Source organism: Leptodactylus fuscus, chromosome 6 (assembly GCF_031893055.1).
Source record: "Leptodactylus fuscus isolate aLepFus1 chromosome 6, aLepFus1.hap2, whole genome shotgun sequence".
NCBI lineage: Eukaryota > Metazoa > Chordata > Amphibia > Anura > Leptodactylidae > Leptodactylus > Leptodactylus fuscus.
The window spans coordinates 104,476,639-104,496,878 of NC_134270.1; the positions used below are offsets into that span (position 1 = coordinate 104,476,639).

The window sequence follows — 20,240 nt, forward strand, 5'->3', positions numbered from 1 at the left end:
TCATTGAATCCAATTCTGTTTTTCTACTTTTAAAAGCTGTGTTCACAATGGACACAAGTTTTATTGGAACATTTGAAGGTTGTTGCTTAACAGATAAAACGGTACACGTAAAAAGCTGTATATGTCTGCGACTAAAACACTGTGCCATACATGATTGTGGTACATTTCCTTGAGTTGAAAATTGCAGTTTATTTTGCAAAACAAGGTTTTCTGATGTATACTGGCAAAATCTATAACAAAGGAACACTGTTAAGGGCTAGTTCACACGTGGGCAAAGAGGCTGATTTTGACAGCGGATTTCGCTTCAAAATCAGCCCCTTTACAATGGAGCCCTATGTGAACAGCTAGCTTTTTTTTTCTGCTAGGTTTTTTTCAGCTAGCAGAAAAAAAGAAGCAACATGACCTTTCTTCAGGCGTTTTCCGCCTGAAGAAAGCAATAGAAGTGAATGGGAGGCGAAAACCACACGTTTTTTTCCGCGCGTTTTTTTTTTTTCAAAAATAAGCGCCTCTTTTTTTGCAAAAAAACGCGTGGAAAAAAGATGCTAGCGTTTTTTTCAGCCCATTCTCTTTATGGGAGGGGAAAACAGCCTGGCTTTTTTTTGGAACCAAAATAAGCCAGGAGGTTTTTACGTGTGAATATATTTGGCCTCTGTGAATAGAGACCCTACAATTACAGACCTTAAACTGGAGTAAGGAATTGCAAATAAAAATAACAAGAAAGGGCCACACGGTGGCTCAGTGGCTAGCACTGCAGCCTTGCAGCGCTGGAGTCCTGGTGTTCAAATCCCGCCAAGGGCAGAAAACCATCTGCAAGGAGTTTGTATGTTCTCCCCGTGTTTGCATGGATTTCCATTCCAAAGACATACTGATAGGGAAAAATGTACATTGTGAGCTCTATGTGGGGGCTCACAATCTACATTAAAAAAATAACAAGCGTAAAAAGCTTCTACCTGTAAAAGGGATCAATGCCAAGGTGTTTTACAAGTTTATAGTCAAGAAGTCACTGCTACAAATCATCAAGATCCTCCCCGTTGTACCAAAGCCAACCAATATAGAAGCAGAGTACAGCAGGCAATACAAGGATAGGGCCCTTTCTCATTCCTTACCGCATGCTCCTCTACCACGGTTTTCAAGTTGGATCTCAGGGACAATACGTCCATACACTGCAAGGCAGCAGGTTTTTACTCCAGCAGGGATGGGGTATTGGAGTAATGTCAGGAGGTGGAGACGTCACATGATCCTCAAGGCATCACTGCAAAGCTTCTAAAGTGTCCGCAACGGCTCCTGCTAAAGCAGCCACATAACAGTCCTGACACGGAGCAACATAAGCAAAAGCTGCAGAGAAGAGGGCAGACTGTGCAACATGTCACCATTATGTCACTGAAGATTGGCACAGCTGCCAGGCACCTATAGTGCACCACAATGCAAGGAAGTCAAGATTCAGTGTTATAGGGTAAGTAAGAATAATTTGGGACTGGACCCACAGCTGGGAAACAGCACTCACCTGGTGTGAGCCCCAAGATTCCAACACCCCGTCATCCCCGAACCAGGACATAGGGGCAGACTCATTCTGAGAAAATCCTGTGTGTCCCTCTCAAGTAGGGATTATGTTCCAGGCTGATATTAATAGCCTGGAGGATATAAATATGGTAACATGGCTGTGCTGTGCAAAACACACATAAACCAATCACAACAAACACGCCTGATCAAAGGATACGTGATGACTAAAGGCGGCTGTACATGTAAGAGATTCTTAATAACGCAACTTCAAGAAGCAATCTCTACTGACTATCATTATGTGCATGTCAGGGAACTGACTACTTCTGAGCAACGGAAATGAATGGAGCCTTTTAACATCATTTGTTCGGGAAGACCTTATGTTTAACAGGGTTGTGTTAGATCATGGCTGCTTTCTTTAAAGAAACAGCACTATGCTTGTTTGCAATTCCATGCATGACCCATGGATAACAATGGTGCTGTTTCTTGATCCAGTCTCACATTCCCATGGCGATTCATGACAAATGGTCATCCAGAGCCAAGCCAGTTCTAGGCTAAAGCCATCTGATCCCAAACAGTAGACCCCACTATTAGCTAAACATAAAAAGCAGCTGTAAAAACCAAGCCACAGTCTTGGTCACCTCAGAGGTGGCTGGAGTATAAACTTCACGGAAAGAAAATTTAGGTCAAATCTTACACAGCAGAAGGATTCGGCTGTCAGAACTGTGCCCCCGTGACATCTGCTAAAGAAATTACTATAGTAAAACTCCCTCTATACTCTCCATAAATATCTCACAGCAAGCATACAAGCATTTTATGTAGTAGTTCCCACCAGCACCAACACTTTCAGTTTCATTTGTAAGATATCTGCCTACTGTCCATGAATAAAAACAATCTTGTTTACATCTTGGAAAATATAGTTTGTAATTGGATTGAAAACTGCCTGAGGCTAAGATCCCATGTAGCAAGTCACAGCTGAAAAATGTTGCGGAAAAGACCATGGCAGAAATGCATCAGATTTTCTGCAGTGTTTTTCACAGAAAGGGGGCATTCATCACATAATATATACGTATAATATAAGTGGACTCTCCCACAGAGGAAACTTCTGCAGACTTTGGGTCCATTCACACAGAGTAACGCGGCGCTGATTCTGACATGATAACTCGCGGCAAAATCAGCACTGATGAAAAGACTCCCATTGACTTCAATGGGTTTCGTTTTCCGTGCGGAATACATTGAAATCAATGGGTTAAAAAGCCTCCCATTGACTTCAATGTGTTCTTCACAGAAAACAAAACCCATTGAAGTCAATGGGAGTCTGTCCATCAGCGCTGATTCTGCCGCGAGTTATCGTACCACAATCAGCGTCGCGTTACTCTGTGTGAATGGACCCAAAGTCTGCAGAAGTTTCCTCTGTGGGAGAGTCCACTTATATTATACGTATATATTATACGTATACAGAAAACATCAGCATTTCCATGGGTAAATTTAACATATCAATCCTCCTATTGATTTCAATGGGTAGCGCGCGTATATCGGCACCCATTGAAATCAGTGGGCTCTGTTTTGAAGCGCCGCGCTCGGACACGTGTATACGTGTCTAAAGGAGCAGCGCGCTACGCCGTGTAAAGGTACCCTAAAGCTGGGAGAGTCACTGGTGGAGAAGGACCTGGGTGTAGTTGTAGATCACAGGTTAGATTACAGCATGCAATGTCAATCAGCTGCTTCTAATGTCAGCAGAATATTGTCATCTATTAAAAGGATCATGGACTCAAGGTACAGGGATGTAATATTACCACTTTATAAGTCATTGGTGCGGCCAATTCTGGAATATGTTGTTCAGTTCTGGGCACCAGTTCATAAAAAGGACGTTCTAAAGTTGGAGTAGGTTCAAAGGACAACCACACAACTGATAAGGCGCATAGAAAACCTCGGTTATGACAGCTTCAAAAAAGGCTTAGAAGCCTTTTTAGAGAGAAATAGCATTGACACTTATGGAAATGAATAGAACGTCATTCTCTTTCCCATTTCCTGGTTGAATGTCATGAACCTGGGTCTTTTATCAACTGTACAAAGCAACCAAAAGGCCAAAACCTGTATAGGCCTAATAATTCTCAAAGCTGAATGTCTGTTACAATTGTATCCACTCTAGACATTTTACCTACACTAATAAAAGGTCCAGGCTGTTTAGCTCACTGTGGATTCTATATATATAAACCTCATGTGTAACACTTTTTAGCAACATAATAAACATATATACCCATCACTACTGTATAGATGCTCTAATTTGGCACTCAGGCTAGGTTCACACTGGCATTTGATTTCCGTTCAGGGTATCTGTCCCAAATCTGTTGTTATTTTTGGGTTGAAACCCGGCGGACCCCATTATAGTCTAAAGCAGAGGTTCTCAAACTGCGGCCCGCCAAGCACTTCTGTCTGGCCCTGCCGACAACGCCGGCAGGCGTGCATTTATAATTAAGCTCCTGGGGAGCTCAGGCCAGGCAATGGAGCGCACTTCACTTTACCTATTAGAGGGCACCGCTCCCGATGTCTGTGCGACCTGCTCTACCTCCGGCCCACCGTTTAAAAAGTTTGAGGACCCCTGGTCTAAAGATTCCGTGGGTAACCGCTTTATTAGCGGGTTAGCTTTCCGTTTTTAGGATTCCACAGCGGACCTGAAGAACTGAAAGCCAAACACTAGTGTGAATCTAGTGTAAGGCTGCGTTCACACGATGTAACGTGTAGCGTGATCTGGCACGTATATGGCGTGTCAGAGTTTGAGCGCTCAAAAAGATCCCATTGACTTCAATGGGAGTTACGAGCGTATACGCCGCGTTATTTTGCGCTCGTAATTTTGCGGGCGCAAAATAATGCGGCGTATACGCTCGTAACTCCCATTAAAATCAATGGGATCTTTTTGAGCGCTCAAACTCTGACACGCCGTATACGTGCCAGATCACGCTACAAGTTACATTTTGTGAACGCACCCTTATATATCTATTTGGTTATTTTTGATATGCTTTCTATGTGAGTTTTGTTTACGGGGTATTCCTTGAGAATGCATTTATTGTGAGTAACCTGACATCTATTTACACCGCTAGTGTTCATCTGTGTGTATTATATTGAGCATGTATGTATTTTTAATAAAATTTATTATTTTTTATATATATTTGGATAATTTAGTGTTTTAGCGCTTTTTTTTTTTTTTTTTTTTAGCTAAAACTGTAACAAACCTTTAGTGTGTAGGTTCACACTACCGCAACTTAATGTCCAACAGATGCAGACGCAGCCTCCTCCATCTTGTGTCCATTTGCATTCATTCCCATGTAAAAAACACGATGGAAACTTTATTTACAGCCTCTGTATGTAAACAAGAAGGCTTCCATTCACTGACAGTGACCTTTATTGACTAGTAAATAGGTACTTTGGAAAAAAACTTTCAATAAAATGAGAATTAAAAAAAAAAAAAAAAATAGGTACTCCCATCTCAGTATCTATGGTTATTTCCTTGGGGCCAGCATAATACTCAAGAATGGGGAACAATCTGTTCCTTAGAGAGAATGGAGAATAGCTGTGCAAGGATGTTTCTCCTTTCATTTGTCAAGAAAATAGAGAAATACCAGAGTAAGTTGGAACTTTTTAAGGCTGGGTTCACACCAGTGCTTGGATTCAGTTTAGGGATTCCATCCCCAAATCTACTGGAAAAAAATTGGAGAGAAAAGTCCTGCAAGCTGGACTTTTCTCTCAGCATTTTTCAAGTAGAAACTAGGGGGACACCATTATTGTTATGCGGTCTGCGGGTTTTGTAAGTGGATTGGGTTTCCATTTTTCAGGTCCCCAAGCTGACCCGAAGAACAAAAATCCGAGTGGAAGTGTTGAACCTGGAGTAAGACTAAGGCTCAACTTAGCGAGTCACAGCTGAAAACTGCTGCAAAAATGACCTTGTAGGAAACGCATCTAGGTTTTTTTGCTGCAGTTTTCCTCTGTGGAATTACTGCTTCTACTATACGTATATCGAAAATACCAGTGTTTCTGTAGGTATAACTGACATGCTGAAAATTACAAATTTCAAAGATCAAGCCAAATCTTGCATGTGTCTTTAAGAGGGTTATCTAGTTCCCAGTATTGATGGCCTATCTTTAGTACTCAGAACCAGAGTAAATCAGTTGTACCAGAGCTGCGCGGCTCTCCATAAAATTTACATGGCTGGTGTTGTGCGGCTCACCTGCTGTACACAGTTTAGTGGCGGCTTTAGGTACTGCAGTGCTGTCCCATATACTTCAACTGGGCAGCACTGCAGTACCTAAGCCCGCTGCCACACTTTGTAGTGAGGGAGCAGCACAGTTTTAGCCATGTAAACATTACTGGCAGCCTCACTGCCCTGGTACAGCTGATCTGTGGAGTTCCAGGCATCAGACCCCCACATATGAATATTAGAAATCAGTTCACCCCTTTAATGGATCTGTGTGAGATCAGGTTTTTTTTCACCCTTAATGGGTGAATTGGTTCAGTGAAAATGGACCTGGGGAAAAAAAAAAATAGAGCATGCTCTATGATTTATGAATCATTGGCAGCCAAGTCAGCTGTGCGAATAGGCACTAAAAGAAAAATACTTTGTTGGTCATAGCACAACTTTCAGGCTGAGGACTGGTTCACATCTGTGTTCAGTATTCCGTTCCCAGAGTCCGCTTCAGGACCCCCCCCCCCCCCAAACAGAATAGACTATAATGGGGTCTGTGTTTTCCGCATGGTGTTCGCAAGAATCATGCGGAGAGAAAAGTACTTCTTGCAGCACGTTTCTCTCTCCATGATTCGTGCTGACACACGCACCCCATTATAGTCTATGGGGTCTCTGTGGTTTCTTTGCTAACCACTTTTTAATACGTTCGATATTCCGTTCGGAGGTCCCCAAGTGGACTTCCCAAATGGAATACCAAACGCAGATGTGAACCAGGCCTGAGGCCCCACATAGCGGAAACACAGCTTTTTTTGTAACATTTTTCTTAAGCTGAAGCCAAGAATAGGTACAAAAGTAATGGGAAGTATATAGGAAGTTCTCATACTTCCACCTTGTGTTCAATCCACTCCTGGCTTTGGCTTAAAAAAACGCAACAAAAAAGTTCCCGCAAGGTGGGGCTTTAGCCTCAAGCGCACTATTGGGGATGAAAGCTTTTCTGCGTTTCATCTGCCCCATGATCCCTGGTGGTTGTGCTGTCACCCCTAAACTAGAACGTAAACATCACATGAGCTCAGCGACACAATCCTGTAGCGATGACTTTCGAGTTTGTGAAAATGAACTACGTCTCAGGGCTCGTGAACCCACCGTCATCCTCCATCTGATCTGACATAACCCGTTGCCATTTGCAGGTCCCCGGCAGCTATATACAGTGACACGGCAGTGGTTCCCTTCCCCAAGTTACACATTGTCGTTTCCTTATTTACTCCACACTAAGGTAACCCTATCACAATGGTAACTTTCTCCTCCTTCTTCCAGTCTTCCCCTCACCTTTCATTGCCCCCAGCCTCCTTCCCAGACCGGACCCTCTCAGGCTCCGCCATTGCAGAGGACTGGTAGAAGCAGGACCAGCGGAGGTTGTCGGGAATTGTAGTTCAAGGCAAGCGCTAAATCGAATGCAACGCATAAGACTGGACTACACCTCCCGGCAGGCCTCGCAAACAGCAAGCGACGTGAGAACGAGGCTGCGGCAATCCAGTTGCTGGGGTAACCAAATACAAGCAGTCATGCGAGCAGGTGGCCTCTATAGGCCTCAGTATATCAGAGAAATACATGAAAGGCAGCCATTCTAATCCTGGACATAACCCTATCTATGTCACCCCAAAGCAAATTAACACTTCAGTAACACATACAGACATAGCTGATACATTTACTGGTTGCCATGAGTTACAGCAGCCATTAACTAGTTGCTGGTTTTACATAAAATGACCACATACCATCCAGTAAATATAAACACTACAACCACCCTCAAAATACTGGACCACCACTGACAGTTTGAATATTTAGGACACATGGGTGCCATGTCAGAAGTGAAAACAGGGGCAACATAATAGTTGTCAAGGCAGCATGGTGATTCAGTGGTTAGAGTTGAAGTCCTGGGTTCGAATCCTGCGAAGGACAACATCTACAAGGAGTTTGTATGTTCTCCCTGTATTTGTGTGGGTTTACTCCCATACTGCTAAGGCAAAAAAAAAAATTGTTGCCCCAAATTTGGCATAGACATTTACATATACCAGCCAAGAGGTGATAAGTGTCCAGTACGATGTGACCGTCTCATTTTCTTATGAAAATTGAAATTCTTTCTGTACAGAGGTTTCCCTGCCTCAGAAGTCCCATAAAAACACTGGACCACACTGCGGCTGTCAGAACATGATGGGAATTATGGTTTGACAAAAGCTTAAAGGGATTCTACCATTAAAACACTTTTTTTTTCTGGTTGACATGGAGGAATAGTCTTAAGAAAGGCTATTCTTCTCCTACCTTTAGATGTCTTCTCCGCGACGCCGTTACGTAGAAATCCCTTGTTTTTGTCAATATGCAAAAGTTCTCTCGCAGCACTGGGGGCGGTCCCCAGCACTCAAACAGCACTGGGGGCATCCTGAATGCTGTGAGAGAACTCTCCAGCGCCGCTTCCATCTTCTTCAGGAATGTCCTCTTCATGCGTCTTCTTCCGGCGCAGGCGGTGAAACTTGTAGGCCTCGGGCAGAGCCGACTGCGCCGGAAGCCTTTAAAAGCCACTGGTTGGTGGCCATAACTGTAAACCTACCATTGTATTTTAAGTAATTGCATTTATAGCCATTTCTCCAGTCCAAGTTTAGGTGCCTTTTCAAGCAGAAGCACACTAAACACAGCATGGCAGCAGCAAGCGGATCACTCCAGATCAGCAAAGTACAGGCTCCTGCTTACTAGGTGCCCCTGCCCTGTGATCAAAAATGCATACGCACCCTGCTGTACTGAATTACATCTTCACATTCAGGAGTGTTAGGGGGCGTTCATAATACCGTCGTGTCCGACAGGTAGTGTCCGCTCCTAGTGTCCGCTCAAAATCTGGCACGGACATTAGGAGCGGACACTAGCTGTGTCCGTGACACCTGTCATTTATTTAAATGGGCATCGGGTGTGTTCTTTTGCACTCCGTGTCTGTCCTTCCCTGTCCGCAAGTGAAGATGTCCGACTTCTCAAGCGGACAGAGGAACCCTGCATGTCGGGTTTTTCTGTCCGCTTGAGAAGTCGGACATCTTCACTTGCGGACAGGGAAGGAAGGGCACGGAGTGTAAAAGAACGCACCCGATGCCCATTGAAATGAATGACAGGTGTCACGGACACAGCTAGTGTCCGCTCCTAATGTCCGTGCCAGATTTTGAGCGGACACTAGGAGTGGACACTACCTGTCGGACACCGACGGTAGTGTGAACGCTCCCTTAGAAAGCTCAGTTTGTTGTCATTCTGTGAGGTGAGAGTGAAGTGACACACACAAGCCCACACCAGGTACAAGAATTTTGTTGTCATTTTATTGTAATATGAAGCTGAATGCTAAATAATGTACATTGGAGAGAGGAATACATGTAACTGGCATACACAGAGCTTCACTTGAGTGCGTAAATCAGTATCTGCTCTACACACCTACAAAGCTGCGGCTGGATATCTTGTGATATATGGATACAAATAAAAGCATGAGCAGGGGGGTCGTTATAGATGAGCTGCAAGGTCAACCAAGAGAAACTTAAGACTGGAATATATTATTAAGTAAGAATAATGCACAAGTGTCTGTACTGTAGGTGCTTAGTGTTTGTGAAACTCCACCATTGGACACCTCACATAACCTTTATCAGCTCTGCAAATACTCATCTTGTGCAGATCTTAAGTCATATTGTGTTTTATACTAAAGTCACACCCAGAGCTGCACTGGCATCAACTTACTTTCTCTCAGCTCTATGCTGGCAATCTCTCTATAAAGGTTTGGAAATGTTGCATTTCAACTTCTATGACGCACCCATAGCATAGCTTGCTCTGTACAGCCACTAAATCAGCAGGTGGGGGCACAAATGATATCCAAGTGCCTGCTGTAGCCAATAGCAAACCTGGAAAAAGGTGAATGCTTTGGCTGTAACTGAAGTATAAAACATGATGTGAATCAATATGAGCAAAATAGTTACAATGTTACAATTTAATCTGAGTGTGTCCATAAACGGAGCTACATCATGAACATGTAGTGGAGGCGTCCATGTTGAAGACTATATTAAAGACAATACAATGGACCGAGCTTAACTAAGGACACAGCACGCTGTATTCTCACACATTACTCCAGTTGCTACTGTAGTGAACAAAATGGCTGCCTCCACTGCGTGTGCAGCAAGCATCTTATAAATGGATACCTAGCTGCTCTGAAACAGCATTCCAGGTATGTACTATGACATTATAGTATCTTCTAAGTCTAGCAGTCTCCTGAGAACAGACATTGACCACTGGCGGATCGGTAAGTGCTTTTTAAATATATAAATTAAATGTCTCATAGATTTTTTTTTCTTATACCAAAGTCAATAAAACACTCACTTTTATTCCACTGTCTTCATTTTGCACCATGTTTTTTTCTGGATTTCAGCAGGGAGTGGTGGAATGTAGTTCACCCTTAAGGCCGACCCCAACGTAGAATAAATGCCTCGGCAAAAAACACAGCTTTTTACAGTAACTGCAAAGTGGATGGGATTCTGGCTAATGCTTTTTTGTAAATTTCAGCATGCCAATTATACTTACGGGAAAACGCTCTGTGGGAAAAACCACAATGCTTTTCCGCCGTGGTTTTACCCGCAGCGCTTTATAGCTGTGGTATGCTACGTAGGGTCTTAGCCTAAAGGGCTGACACTGAACAGTAACATTGTATCTCGGTACATAAAAAGCCCAGCAACCAATCAGGATTCAGGGTTTATCTATTGTGCAAGTCTATGGACCTTGGTTACAAAACACTTGAGGCACAGTGCAATTTTCATGCAACTCCATACGTGTATGAATGGGACTTGATTTGCCCTCTCTAACATATGTAAGGTTTGTAGAGTATGCAGGTAGCTTTTTAGGTTATATGTAAATAAAAATGTAAAATCAAATATCCAACTTTCCTATATACTTTTTAGTTTCATTTCTTGCCAATTTCAAGATGTCTATTTGCCATCAGTGATTTGTCCAGATTTAATTTAACTGACACACCGTGTTGCTTGTGTTAAAGTGGTTGTGCTATTATGGATACTTATTCCCTATCCACTAGGGAATAAGTGATTGTTGGGGGCTCTACTGCAGGGACCCCCAGTGATCAGGAGAATAGGTGACTGAAAGTCCCCCTAAAACCTCCTATCTTTCCCTATTTAAGATAGCTGAAATGTGGCCTCCTTTTAGTGGCCACATTGCAGCGGCACAACTTGACATCCTATGGTTGAAATAAACTTTGTGAAAATGGTATGGACCTTTGTCAAATATCTTCCAGACCATAATCCAGACAGCGAAACATTGTTACACAGTTTCAGACTGCTTTTCTTTAATAAGCTTTGCACTTGTGATAGGCTTCATGTATGCAACTGTAATTTTTTTTTTGTGCCATCAGTTTTAATTTGTGGATAGCACACACAGTCATTCATTTCTATGACCCCCACACACACGATTGTGTTTTCCACAGGTCTGTGTGGGAGACATGAGTTTGTCCTACAAAATTAAGGATAAGTCTTATTCCTGTCTATTTTCTGGCCCACGATTATTCACTGAAATGTATGTATTTTTGGAGGAGAGCACAGACAGCACATGGATTGCATGTATGTACTGTCAATAAAATTTTTCACAGACCTGTAAATGCCCCAATTGTGGTAATACAGATTTTTCATTCACTGACATCAAGCAGAGATCTTAAAGGGGCTGTCCCATCACAAGGATCCTATCTATACTGCTTGTTAATGTGAATGTAAGACTTTTCCTAAATACATTGCTTCAGCAAAACTGCTTTGTTTGTCCACTATATCACTTTATTCATTTTTTTGGGACACATCCCTTGACTTACCTGGTCATAAGTCAAGTGATGTATCAGCCTGCTCTCAGGGGGGAGGGAGGAGGGGCTAAGTGCACGGGAGCGAGCCTGGAGGAGGGGGGGGGCTGCCAATACACTCCCCGGCATCCGCTGTAATAGAAAGGCGGATGCCGGGGACGGTTAGATGCCAGCACAGATGCCAGCAACATCGCTATGCTTCTGCCCTGCATGAAGCCAGCAGCGGCAGGAGCGGAATAACAGCATCGCTTCTGCCGCTGCTGGCTTCATATGCAGGGCAGAAGCATAGCGATGTTGCTGGCATCTGTGCCGGCGTCTACACTCCCCACTCTACACTCCCCCCTGCGTGCCCGCTCATAGACCAGTCTAGCCTTCACAATGCGAATACAGACCCGGCATCCGCTGTAATAGAGAGAGGCGGATGTCGGGTCTGTATGCATTGTGAAGGCTAGACTGGTCTATGAGCGCGCGTGCAGGGCCAGCGGCATCTCGACGCTTGGCTTTGCATATGTGACCCCACCCACCAATGACGCAACAAAGCCGGAAGACAGAAGATTTTGCAACAACGAAGACTGGTGAGTATGCGACGTGGGACAACCCCTTTAAAGAGGCACTTTCATGTAGTGTCTGTAGCTCTATACTGTGAGGGGACGTTCCTTAACACGCAGTGATGACGCTGAGCGGTGAGGAACACCTCCCAGTACTGAATTCAGCGCACTGTCAGCTTTCTAGCAGTATATAAAACCACATGTGCCCCGAGAACATGAAAGGTCTCTTTAAAGTGGAATAAAAATCCAAAGTATATTAGAACCTTGCAGAACTTTTTATTATACAATGAAGCACATCAATTGTTGCTGTGGATTTCACCTGCAGCTGTCAATTTTTTTCAATGTCTGCAGAGAATACCTGCAGCTTTTTCTGTTGAAGATTTTGCTGTGGTTTTTTAAGCCAAAGCCAGGAGTAGATTGAACAGAAGGGACAAGTATAGGAAATTCCTATATATTTCCCATTCTTTTTGTAGCCATTCTTAGCTTTGGCTCAAAAAACTGCTTTCCGTAACATGGGACCTTATCCTTTGGATGTTTTTTGTTTTTTTACCACAGCAGCTTGCAATGGAACTAAAGAATTTCAAGGTTTGTGGCCCCAGCCTTAAGTAGATTTTTTAGTAATAATGCGCTTTATCAGATATTGAAAGAGATAAGGTAGTGTAGTGCTGGACTGGGGAGCTTTGGGCCCACCAGTACAGTTCATTCAGTGTGGGCCCACTTTACAGCTACATGCACATATTAGTATATGCCCACATCAGCAGTTCACTGTATAGTCCTTGTCTAGAACGGTTTCTAACTTTGGGCACTGTCCCTAGCCTGCAGCTCTATTTTCTACATTGGCCAGTAACACACACAGAAGCAGACCTCAGACAGCAGAAATTTGGGCCCTCAAGCAATTTTGTGAAGGCGGAGTCCGGGGAAAAAAGATACTAGTCAGCCTGCCTCTGCTCCTAGAAGTCATTTCAGCTATCCAATGCAGCTATATAACAAAACGCTAGGTAATTTGTTAAATAATCCACCCAGTTTATTATATGAACACAAAAGGATTTGAGGTGCTGTACACTGCCTAATTTATATGTATCACTTTGCATGTGCCACTTGTGCAGGGGATGGATTGCTGGGGGAGCCACCTGCTTCCCTATGGGCCAGTCTGAGCCTGAGGTAGAACACTGAGACTCCAACCTGATTTGCACTGTGCATAGTCTGCATTTATTACCCAAGGTCCTGTATGGTTGCTATTCCTTAGTGCAAACCTTGCACGTAAATACAATGTTATTACATTACTGCCCAGGAGCACAGCCATCCCTTACATTAACTTTTTCTGGAGGTGATATAGCTTTAATTTTAGACAGCAGAAATCCTTTCCATATAAATTTATATAGTAATATTCATAATAACTTTACTATTTTCTATCCTGACGTTCAAGTAGTAGCTAGACAATGATATATTGAGTATACTTGGTCCTGTGTTATGCTGTAGCAGTGAGCACACATAGGAATGTCTATATTGATTGGTCCGACTACTGTTGGCTACTGAATTGGGTTTCCAAGCTCCAAGCTAGACTGTGGCACCACATGAGGGTCATTTCCCTGTTCTGGATAGAACACCCTTTCGCACTTTCCCCTTGGGTCCCATATACGGTGCAGGCTTATTTGATAATTTTTTAGGTTGGGTTTTTAGTGCAACAATAGTCTCTTTTGTAGGGGGTGGACTTGAGGCTGGAGGGAGGCTTGAGGCTTTCTCCTCGAGCTTCATCTTTTTATTCTTGTCTATTGCTTTTATGTCCGACACATCAGGGGAGGGTTCTGGACTCCTTTTTCTTTTAGAAGGCGATGAAACATTGGACACCCGGAACCAGTTCTATGAATACCAGTGATAAAACTGGGTTATTTTATGACACATAATTTTCCCCACATATACTATAAATACATTTCAATTCTAAGGGTATTTTCACACAGTTTAAACTGCTAAGGAATCACATATAGATTAGATTCAAATAAATTTTCCACAAAGATTTCAGCATGGACTCTCTACCAAATTCAGCCAGACAACTGAGCCATGTAAACAGACTCTTAACGACCTAGCAGCCGCTTTTATCCTCTGACACCTGCTGAATGCTCAGTGGAGAGATGGACACAGCGGCATGCTCATCATCCATTACAGTTTGTAGGAAACAGAAAAAAACAAAAGGCATACTTATTGGGACATAATTGGGTAAATATTGGGGGACCCATCATTTCTGTAAAACAGGGGATACCCTGTACTCATTGTACAGGCAGCTGCATAAATATGTCCATTTTTATTATAAATCTATGGAAGAAAAAATAGAGAATAAAAGAAGCAGTGGTAAGCATGCTCAATATGGGTAAACTCTTCAGGTCTGATTGCTGGGTCCTTCACCTTCTTCATGAATGAGGGTGCCCAAAACTCAGTGGAAAAATGGCTGTACAGGCCAGGTGTCATTCCATTACAGTTTATGGAAGTTATGGAAACTGCAGTGAGCGAGCCCTTTATGCCATAAATGACATGGAAAAGTCTTTCAAAGGAACATTGGGGTGGAAGTATACCTGATAATATCACAACTTTCCACATAACTGTCTCATCACCTGTGAGTGAGTCTTCAAGATGTGATACTTCACACCGCTTTCGGAACTGAACTCCTTCTGGCACAACAAACATCTGTATTTTCCCCCGAAGTGATTGCCCTGGAAGCAAAATGCAGTTTGATGAGGACCAACTCCTAGAGAAGGCTGGAAACTTAGAAATGTAAAATAACTTGGTACCTTATTACAGTTTGCTAGATGAGCCTTCAATCCAGATACACTTGAGTATATTGCTTCACAACACTGAAAAGCAAAGTATGGGATGAGTGGACAGAGAAAACAGTAAAGGGGCTCTATCAGCAGATTTATGGGTTATGAGCTAAAAATGTTCCTGAATATCAGGTGCGCCCCTTCACACGGAGTAAACGCGCGTGTATTTTGGCAAAATACACGTGTAAAAATCAGACTCGCATTTTGCCAAAATACACGCGCGTAGGTAGCGTCATATCTTCTGCACGCCCACCGCTGCCTCCACGCCCCCACTCCTCCTGCTTATTCACGTCGGTTTCTATTGAAAGCATGCGCGTGCGCAGTAGCGCTCCCTCCGGCGCGCTACTTCGCATGCTCCAGCTCGCAATGGTCTCTATGGGAAAATGGCACTGGAGCGTGCACAGTAGCACACCGGAGGGAGCGCTACTGTGCACGCGCGTGCTTTCAATATCAACCGACGTGATTAAGCAGGATGAGGGGGGGCTTGGACTGTACGATCCAGCTAATTTACATATCAATTACCAAGGTAATTCAAAAAAACGAGTGGGTGTCCGTTCGGAGAGATCAGTTAGAAATCCCAGCCGAAAAAGTCCTGCAAGTCCAATTTTTTTTTCATCTAGCGATCTCAGGGAAAAGAAAAGGATTTTTGTACTCACCATAAAATCCTTTTCTCATTGTATTCACTGAGGAACACAGCCCCATGGGTATAGACCTGGCCACTAGAAGGTTGACACTAGGAGAATGAAAAGCTGCCAGCTTTGCCTCTGGGCTATACCCTCTCACAGACAGTGTGTTAGTCAGTTTGTATCGCAGTAGTAGGAGAGAGACACACATAACCAACCACATCCTGAATCCAGCTTGGGCTGGAGCAACAGTGAAAAAAACAAGGGTGGGATCTGGATCCCCCAGTAAATAAGAAAAGAGCATTTTACAGTGAGCACAAAAATGACGTTTTCTCACTTATTTCACTGGGAGACACAACACCATGGGATATTCTAAAGCAGTCCCAGAGGGTGGCAATTACACGGCCAGAGAAAGCATCTGTTAAAATTTACTGAAAGTATGGATAGAAGCCCAGGTTGCACAGCCTTGCAGACCTGGGCAGGAGAGTCTGATGCTGAACAGCCAAGAAGCTCTGACAGCTCTCGTGGAGTAAACTGTGACACAGAAAGCCAGGACCCTACCCTTAAGCCGATAGGTCAACTTGGTCCCAGACTGGATCCATCAGAAGATGGAAGTCTTGGAAGCAGGCAGGCACTTGCGAGGGCCCTCAGGGAGGACGAACAAGGAATCCGAATAACGGAAAGGGTCAGTGAGAGACAAATAGTAAGACATCCAGACAATAAAGGGAATGCTTATGTGGATGCTTGGGGTCCAGACAGAAAGTTGTTGGAGAGTGGAAACGTGGCTGAGTGGAGAAGAAGGCAAAATGGACGGAAATAATCTTGCATTTGGAAGGGAGGAGAACTCTATAGAGTAGCCGGTCAACACCACCTTTCAAATCCAGGCGTCAGCGACATGGGCAAGCTAGATCTTCCGGAAGGAAATCAGTTGTCTCCAACCCGTGTGGCCCACGAGAGTGGGGGGCAGGGGGCAGACCTTGATGCACAAGAGGGCTTGGAAGCAGACTTGGTGCGGGACTTCCAGGCTGGTCTGGGATTGAAAGAGGGCTTCTTGGAGCGGGAGTCCTGAGGAGACTTTCGTCTGGGGAGAGAGGTGGAGCCACCACAGGAGCAAAAACGTTGAGAATGGCTGGAAGAGGATGGCTGATGTTTAGGACACCTCTGGGTTTGGAGAGAACTTTTTCTCCCTGTGGCCTCAGATATTAGCTTCTCTAGGCCTTTGGCAAAAAGCCGGCCTTATTCGTCCCAAGAAAAGGAAAGGGCCACAACCACCTTCTTGGAAGCGGACTCAGCTCTCCATAAATGAATCCAAACAGTATAGCGGATAGCCACTGCATTAGCGGCCACTTTGGCAGAACGGCAAGTTTCTTAAAGGGAAGCATTGCCCAGGCACTTGGAAGTGTTCAGGATTTGAGAGACAAGCAACTTGTTATCTTGGAGGGAAGCTCATACTGTCTGGAGCCGTTTGGCCCAGGAGATGCAAGCCTTGTTTACCCCAGAGTTAGTGAAGGAAAGCCGCAGGGAGGGACCAGCCGCTGCGAAAGCCGCCTTGGATAGAGAATCCGCCTTCTTGTCTGATAGATCACTGTGAAAGGCAGAATAGTAGCCTTGGAGAGCCTAACGATCCACACTGGGAGGCACTAACCACTTTTTTTTTTTTAATTCAAAAGTTTTATTTAGGTTTTTCAAAAATTTTTACAAGAACAGGAAATATAATAAAAGCAACAACGTTACAAGAAGAAAACAAGAAAATGCGTGAGCATACAAGTACGCCTCTCGTGAAAACAATGAGAACACAACATAGTGAAATCCAGGGATCCGTAGAGAACCAGCAAGTGCAGATCATATGTCGTCAGGAAAAATGCAAAGGTTCAGTCAGCTCAGTTGTACCAGAGGAGAGTAGGGAATAGGGAGGGGGAACGCAGGCAGAAGAGAGCGGAGAAAGAAGGCAGATAGCAGGAGGAAAAGAGGCCGAAGAGAAAATCAGGAGGGAGCAGAACTAAGAGAAAAGAAGGGGGGAGAGACAAGGGTAAGATAGGGAAGTGGGGGAAGAGGGAGGGAGAGGGGGGGGAAGGGGGGGGAGGAGTAGGTAAGTACAGGCAAAGGCAACACACCGTGGACTCATTAATGTCTCAAGATGAGCCAGGGGGTCCAAACCTTGACATATCGATCATGAGAGCGGGAAGACCAGTTCATAAGTTCCTCGAAGCGAGAAATGTGGTTAACTTTGTCAACTAACTGCGGAATCGAAGGAGCAGACGTGTTCATCCATTACAGGGGAATAAGCGACTTCGCTGCAGACAAAAGGTGGGTGACCAGCCTATCTTTCTTTGGGGAGTAATCATCAGAAGGCAGAGAGAGGATCACCATTTCTGGGGTAAGATCAAAATAAGGGACAGAGATTTTCCGTATCAGGTCCTGTACTCCATGCCAAAAATCTTGGATGAGGGGGCAAGACCACCAAATATGAAGTGGTGTGCCGACATCTGATTGACACCTCCAACAGCGGTCAGAGGAATGCAGCTTTTTCCGAAACAGCCAGTCCGGGGTCCTGTACCAGCGTGTAAGCAACTTATAGTGGTTGGCACTAACCACTTTGAGACACACTGGTCTAGAAAGGGAAAGAGAACGTCTGACTTCTGAGTAGAAGAGAGAGGATGGTCCAGGTGAAAGCCATTGTTCCTTCAAGATGTGAGCAAGCACCCCGTGGTTGGGAAAGACCAGAGGAGGGAGGAACCTGTGACAGAAGTAGATGTCCTCTTGAGAAGCAGGATCCAGGTCCTCTGAGATCTGCAAGGTAACTCTGACCACACGGATGAGCTATCGCGTAGCGGCAGATATAGATGTGCCTAGCTAATACTCCATGTCAGGAGAAACAGGACATGGGGAGACAGGGTTCCAACTGTCAGAGTGGACTTGCCAACTACTGCAGAGAGGCTCATAAGAGAGGGATCCCCAGGTGCTCCTGTTTCACAAGAAGCAGAAGCAGCTTGAGAGGGGTAGTCCCAGCACAGGAAAACAGGAAATGAAGAAAAAATAAAGAGAAAATCCTTCTGAGGGAAAAAAAGCCCTCCCCTTGGAGGTCAGGCAAGGTCTAGAGGCCAGGAAAGTCTGGGAAGAATGCGGGCCTATGTGCGGTCCCAGGTGAGACTGGCGACTAAAGTAGAAATCGTGGCTGGCGGCGCTGTACCATTGGTGTGGAGAACCGCCAAGTGCTCCGGAAAGGCCTGCCAGGGCCAGAGAAGGGGGGTCCCATGGGTCCCCCTCCAAAAAAATGGGTGGCTTCTCCCCCAACAGATAGCCACTGAGAGAGTTGTAAATGAAGTCCAGGGAGCAACACAGAAAGTGGGGGGTCATCATCTAAAGAGGTTAAAAGTGGGCCCTGGAGGAAGGGAGGGAGAGAGGGACCATGGAGATAGCAGATAAGAGCCCAGAGAGATTGTGGGAAGGGGGGAGGGTTGGATGGTAGAGGGATCACAATATTCACCCATCTTCTAATACTCAACTGTTTGCCATCTTCAGGCGCTGCAGAGTCACCCCTTCAGTGGATCTCACACATGGAAGTGGAGTCACCAGCAATAAAGCTGCCAATGCAGCAAGTGGGGAGTGGGTGACCGGCGAGGTGCTCTTGCAGATTGCTGCGCCTGCAGGGGGATAATATTAGTGGGACATACACGCGGAAGACCCCCCTGCACCTGAAAGAAAACAAAAAATAAAAAGGATGTAAGACAGAAAGACCCGAGCCTGGTCATGTCTGCCTCCTACGGACACTCTGTTAAAACTGGCTAAGCATAGTAGCTCTGAGAGGGTATAGCCCAGAGGCGGAGCAGATACAGTCCTATGAAAAAGTTTGGGCACCCCTATTAATCTTAATCATTTTTAGTTCTAAATATTTTGGTGTTTGCAACAGCCATTTCAGTTTGATACATCTAATAACTGATGGACACAGTAATATTTCAGGATTGAAATGAGGTTTATTGTACTAACAGAAAATGCGCAATATGCATTAAACCAAAATTTGACCGGTGCAAAAATATGGGCACCTCAACAGAAAAGTGACATTAATATTTAGTACATCCTCCTTTTGCAAAGATAACAGCCTCTAGTCGCTTCCTGTAGCTTTTAATCAGTTCCTGGATCCTGGATGAAGGTATTTTGGACCATTTCTTTCTACAAAACAATTCAAGTTCAGTTAAGTTTGATGGTCGCCGAACATGGACAGCCCGCTCTCAAATGATCTGAAAACAAAGATTGTTCAACATAGTTGTTCAGGGGAAGGATACAAAACGTTGTCTCAGAGATTTAACCTGTCAGTTTCCACTGTGAGGAACATAGTAAGGAAATGGAAGACCACAGGGACAGTTCTTGTTAAGCCCAGAAGTGGCAGGCCAAGAAAAATATCAGAAAGGCAGAGAAGAAGAATGGTGAGAACAGTCAAGGACAATCCACAGACCACCTCCAAAGAGCTGCAGCATCATCTTGCTGCAGATGGTGTCACTGTGCATCGGTCAACTATACAGCGCACTTTGCACAAATAGAAGCTGTATGGGAGAGTGATGAGAAAGAAGCCGTTTCTGCACGTACGCCACAAATAGAGTTGCCTGAGGTATGAAAAAGCACATTTGGACAAGGCAGCTTCATTTTGGAAACAAAAATTGAGTTGTTTGGTTATAAAAAAAGGCGTTATGCATGGCGTCCAAAAAGAAACAGCATTCCAAG

The 20,240-nt window shown here is 44.4% G+C and overlaps 2 protein-coding genes across 8 annotated transcripts in view; both read right to left on the bottom strand.

Moving 5' to 3' along the window:
* Window positions 1-7,101, bottom strand: part of UCKL1 (uridine-cytidine kinase 1 like 1) — a 31,455-nt gene extending 24,354 nt beyond the window's left edge. For 2 of the 7 annotated variants that reach the window (XM_075276927.1, XM_075276926.1), the window contains exon 1: window positions 1,505-1,741. In XM_075276927.1, the coding sequence (XP_075133028.1) occupies window positions 1,505-1,569 (65 nt within the window). In that variant the 5' untranslated portion in view covers window positions 1,570-1,741. Of the gene's footprint in view, window positions 1-1,106; window positions 1,195-1,504; window positions 1,743-7,003 lie in introns of those variants that run through there. The other 5 variants (XM_075276930.1, XM_075276929.1, XM_075276928.1 and 2 more) reach the window with 5 other exon arrangements.
* A 4,858-nt stretch (window positions 7,102-11,959) lies between these two features.
* The window catches only part of ZNF512B (zinc finger protein 512B), a 35,319-nt gene continuing 27,038 nt past the window's right edge, over window positions 11,960-20,240 (bottom strand). The window contains 4 exon segments of the mRNA XM_075276916.1: window positions 11,960-13,707; window positions 13,709-13,945; window positions 14,692-14,790; window positions 14,869-14,931. Of these exon segments, the coding sequence (XP_075133017.1) occupies window positions 13,615-13,707; window positions 13,709-13,945; window positions 14,692-14,790; window positions 14,869-14,931 (492 nt within the window). The 3' untranslated portion in view covers window positions 11,960-13,614.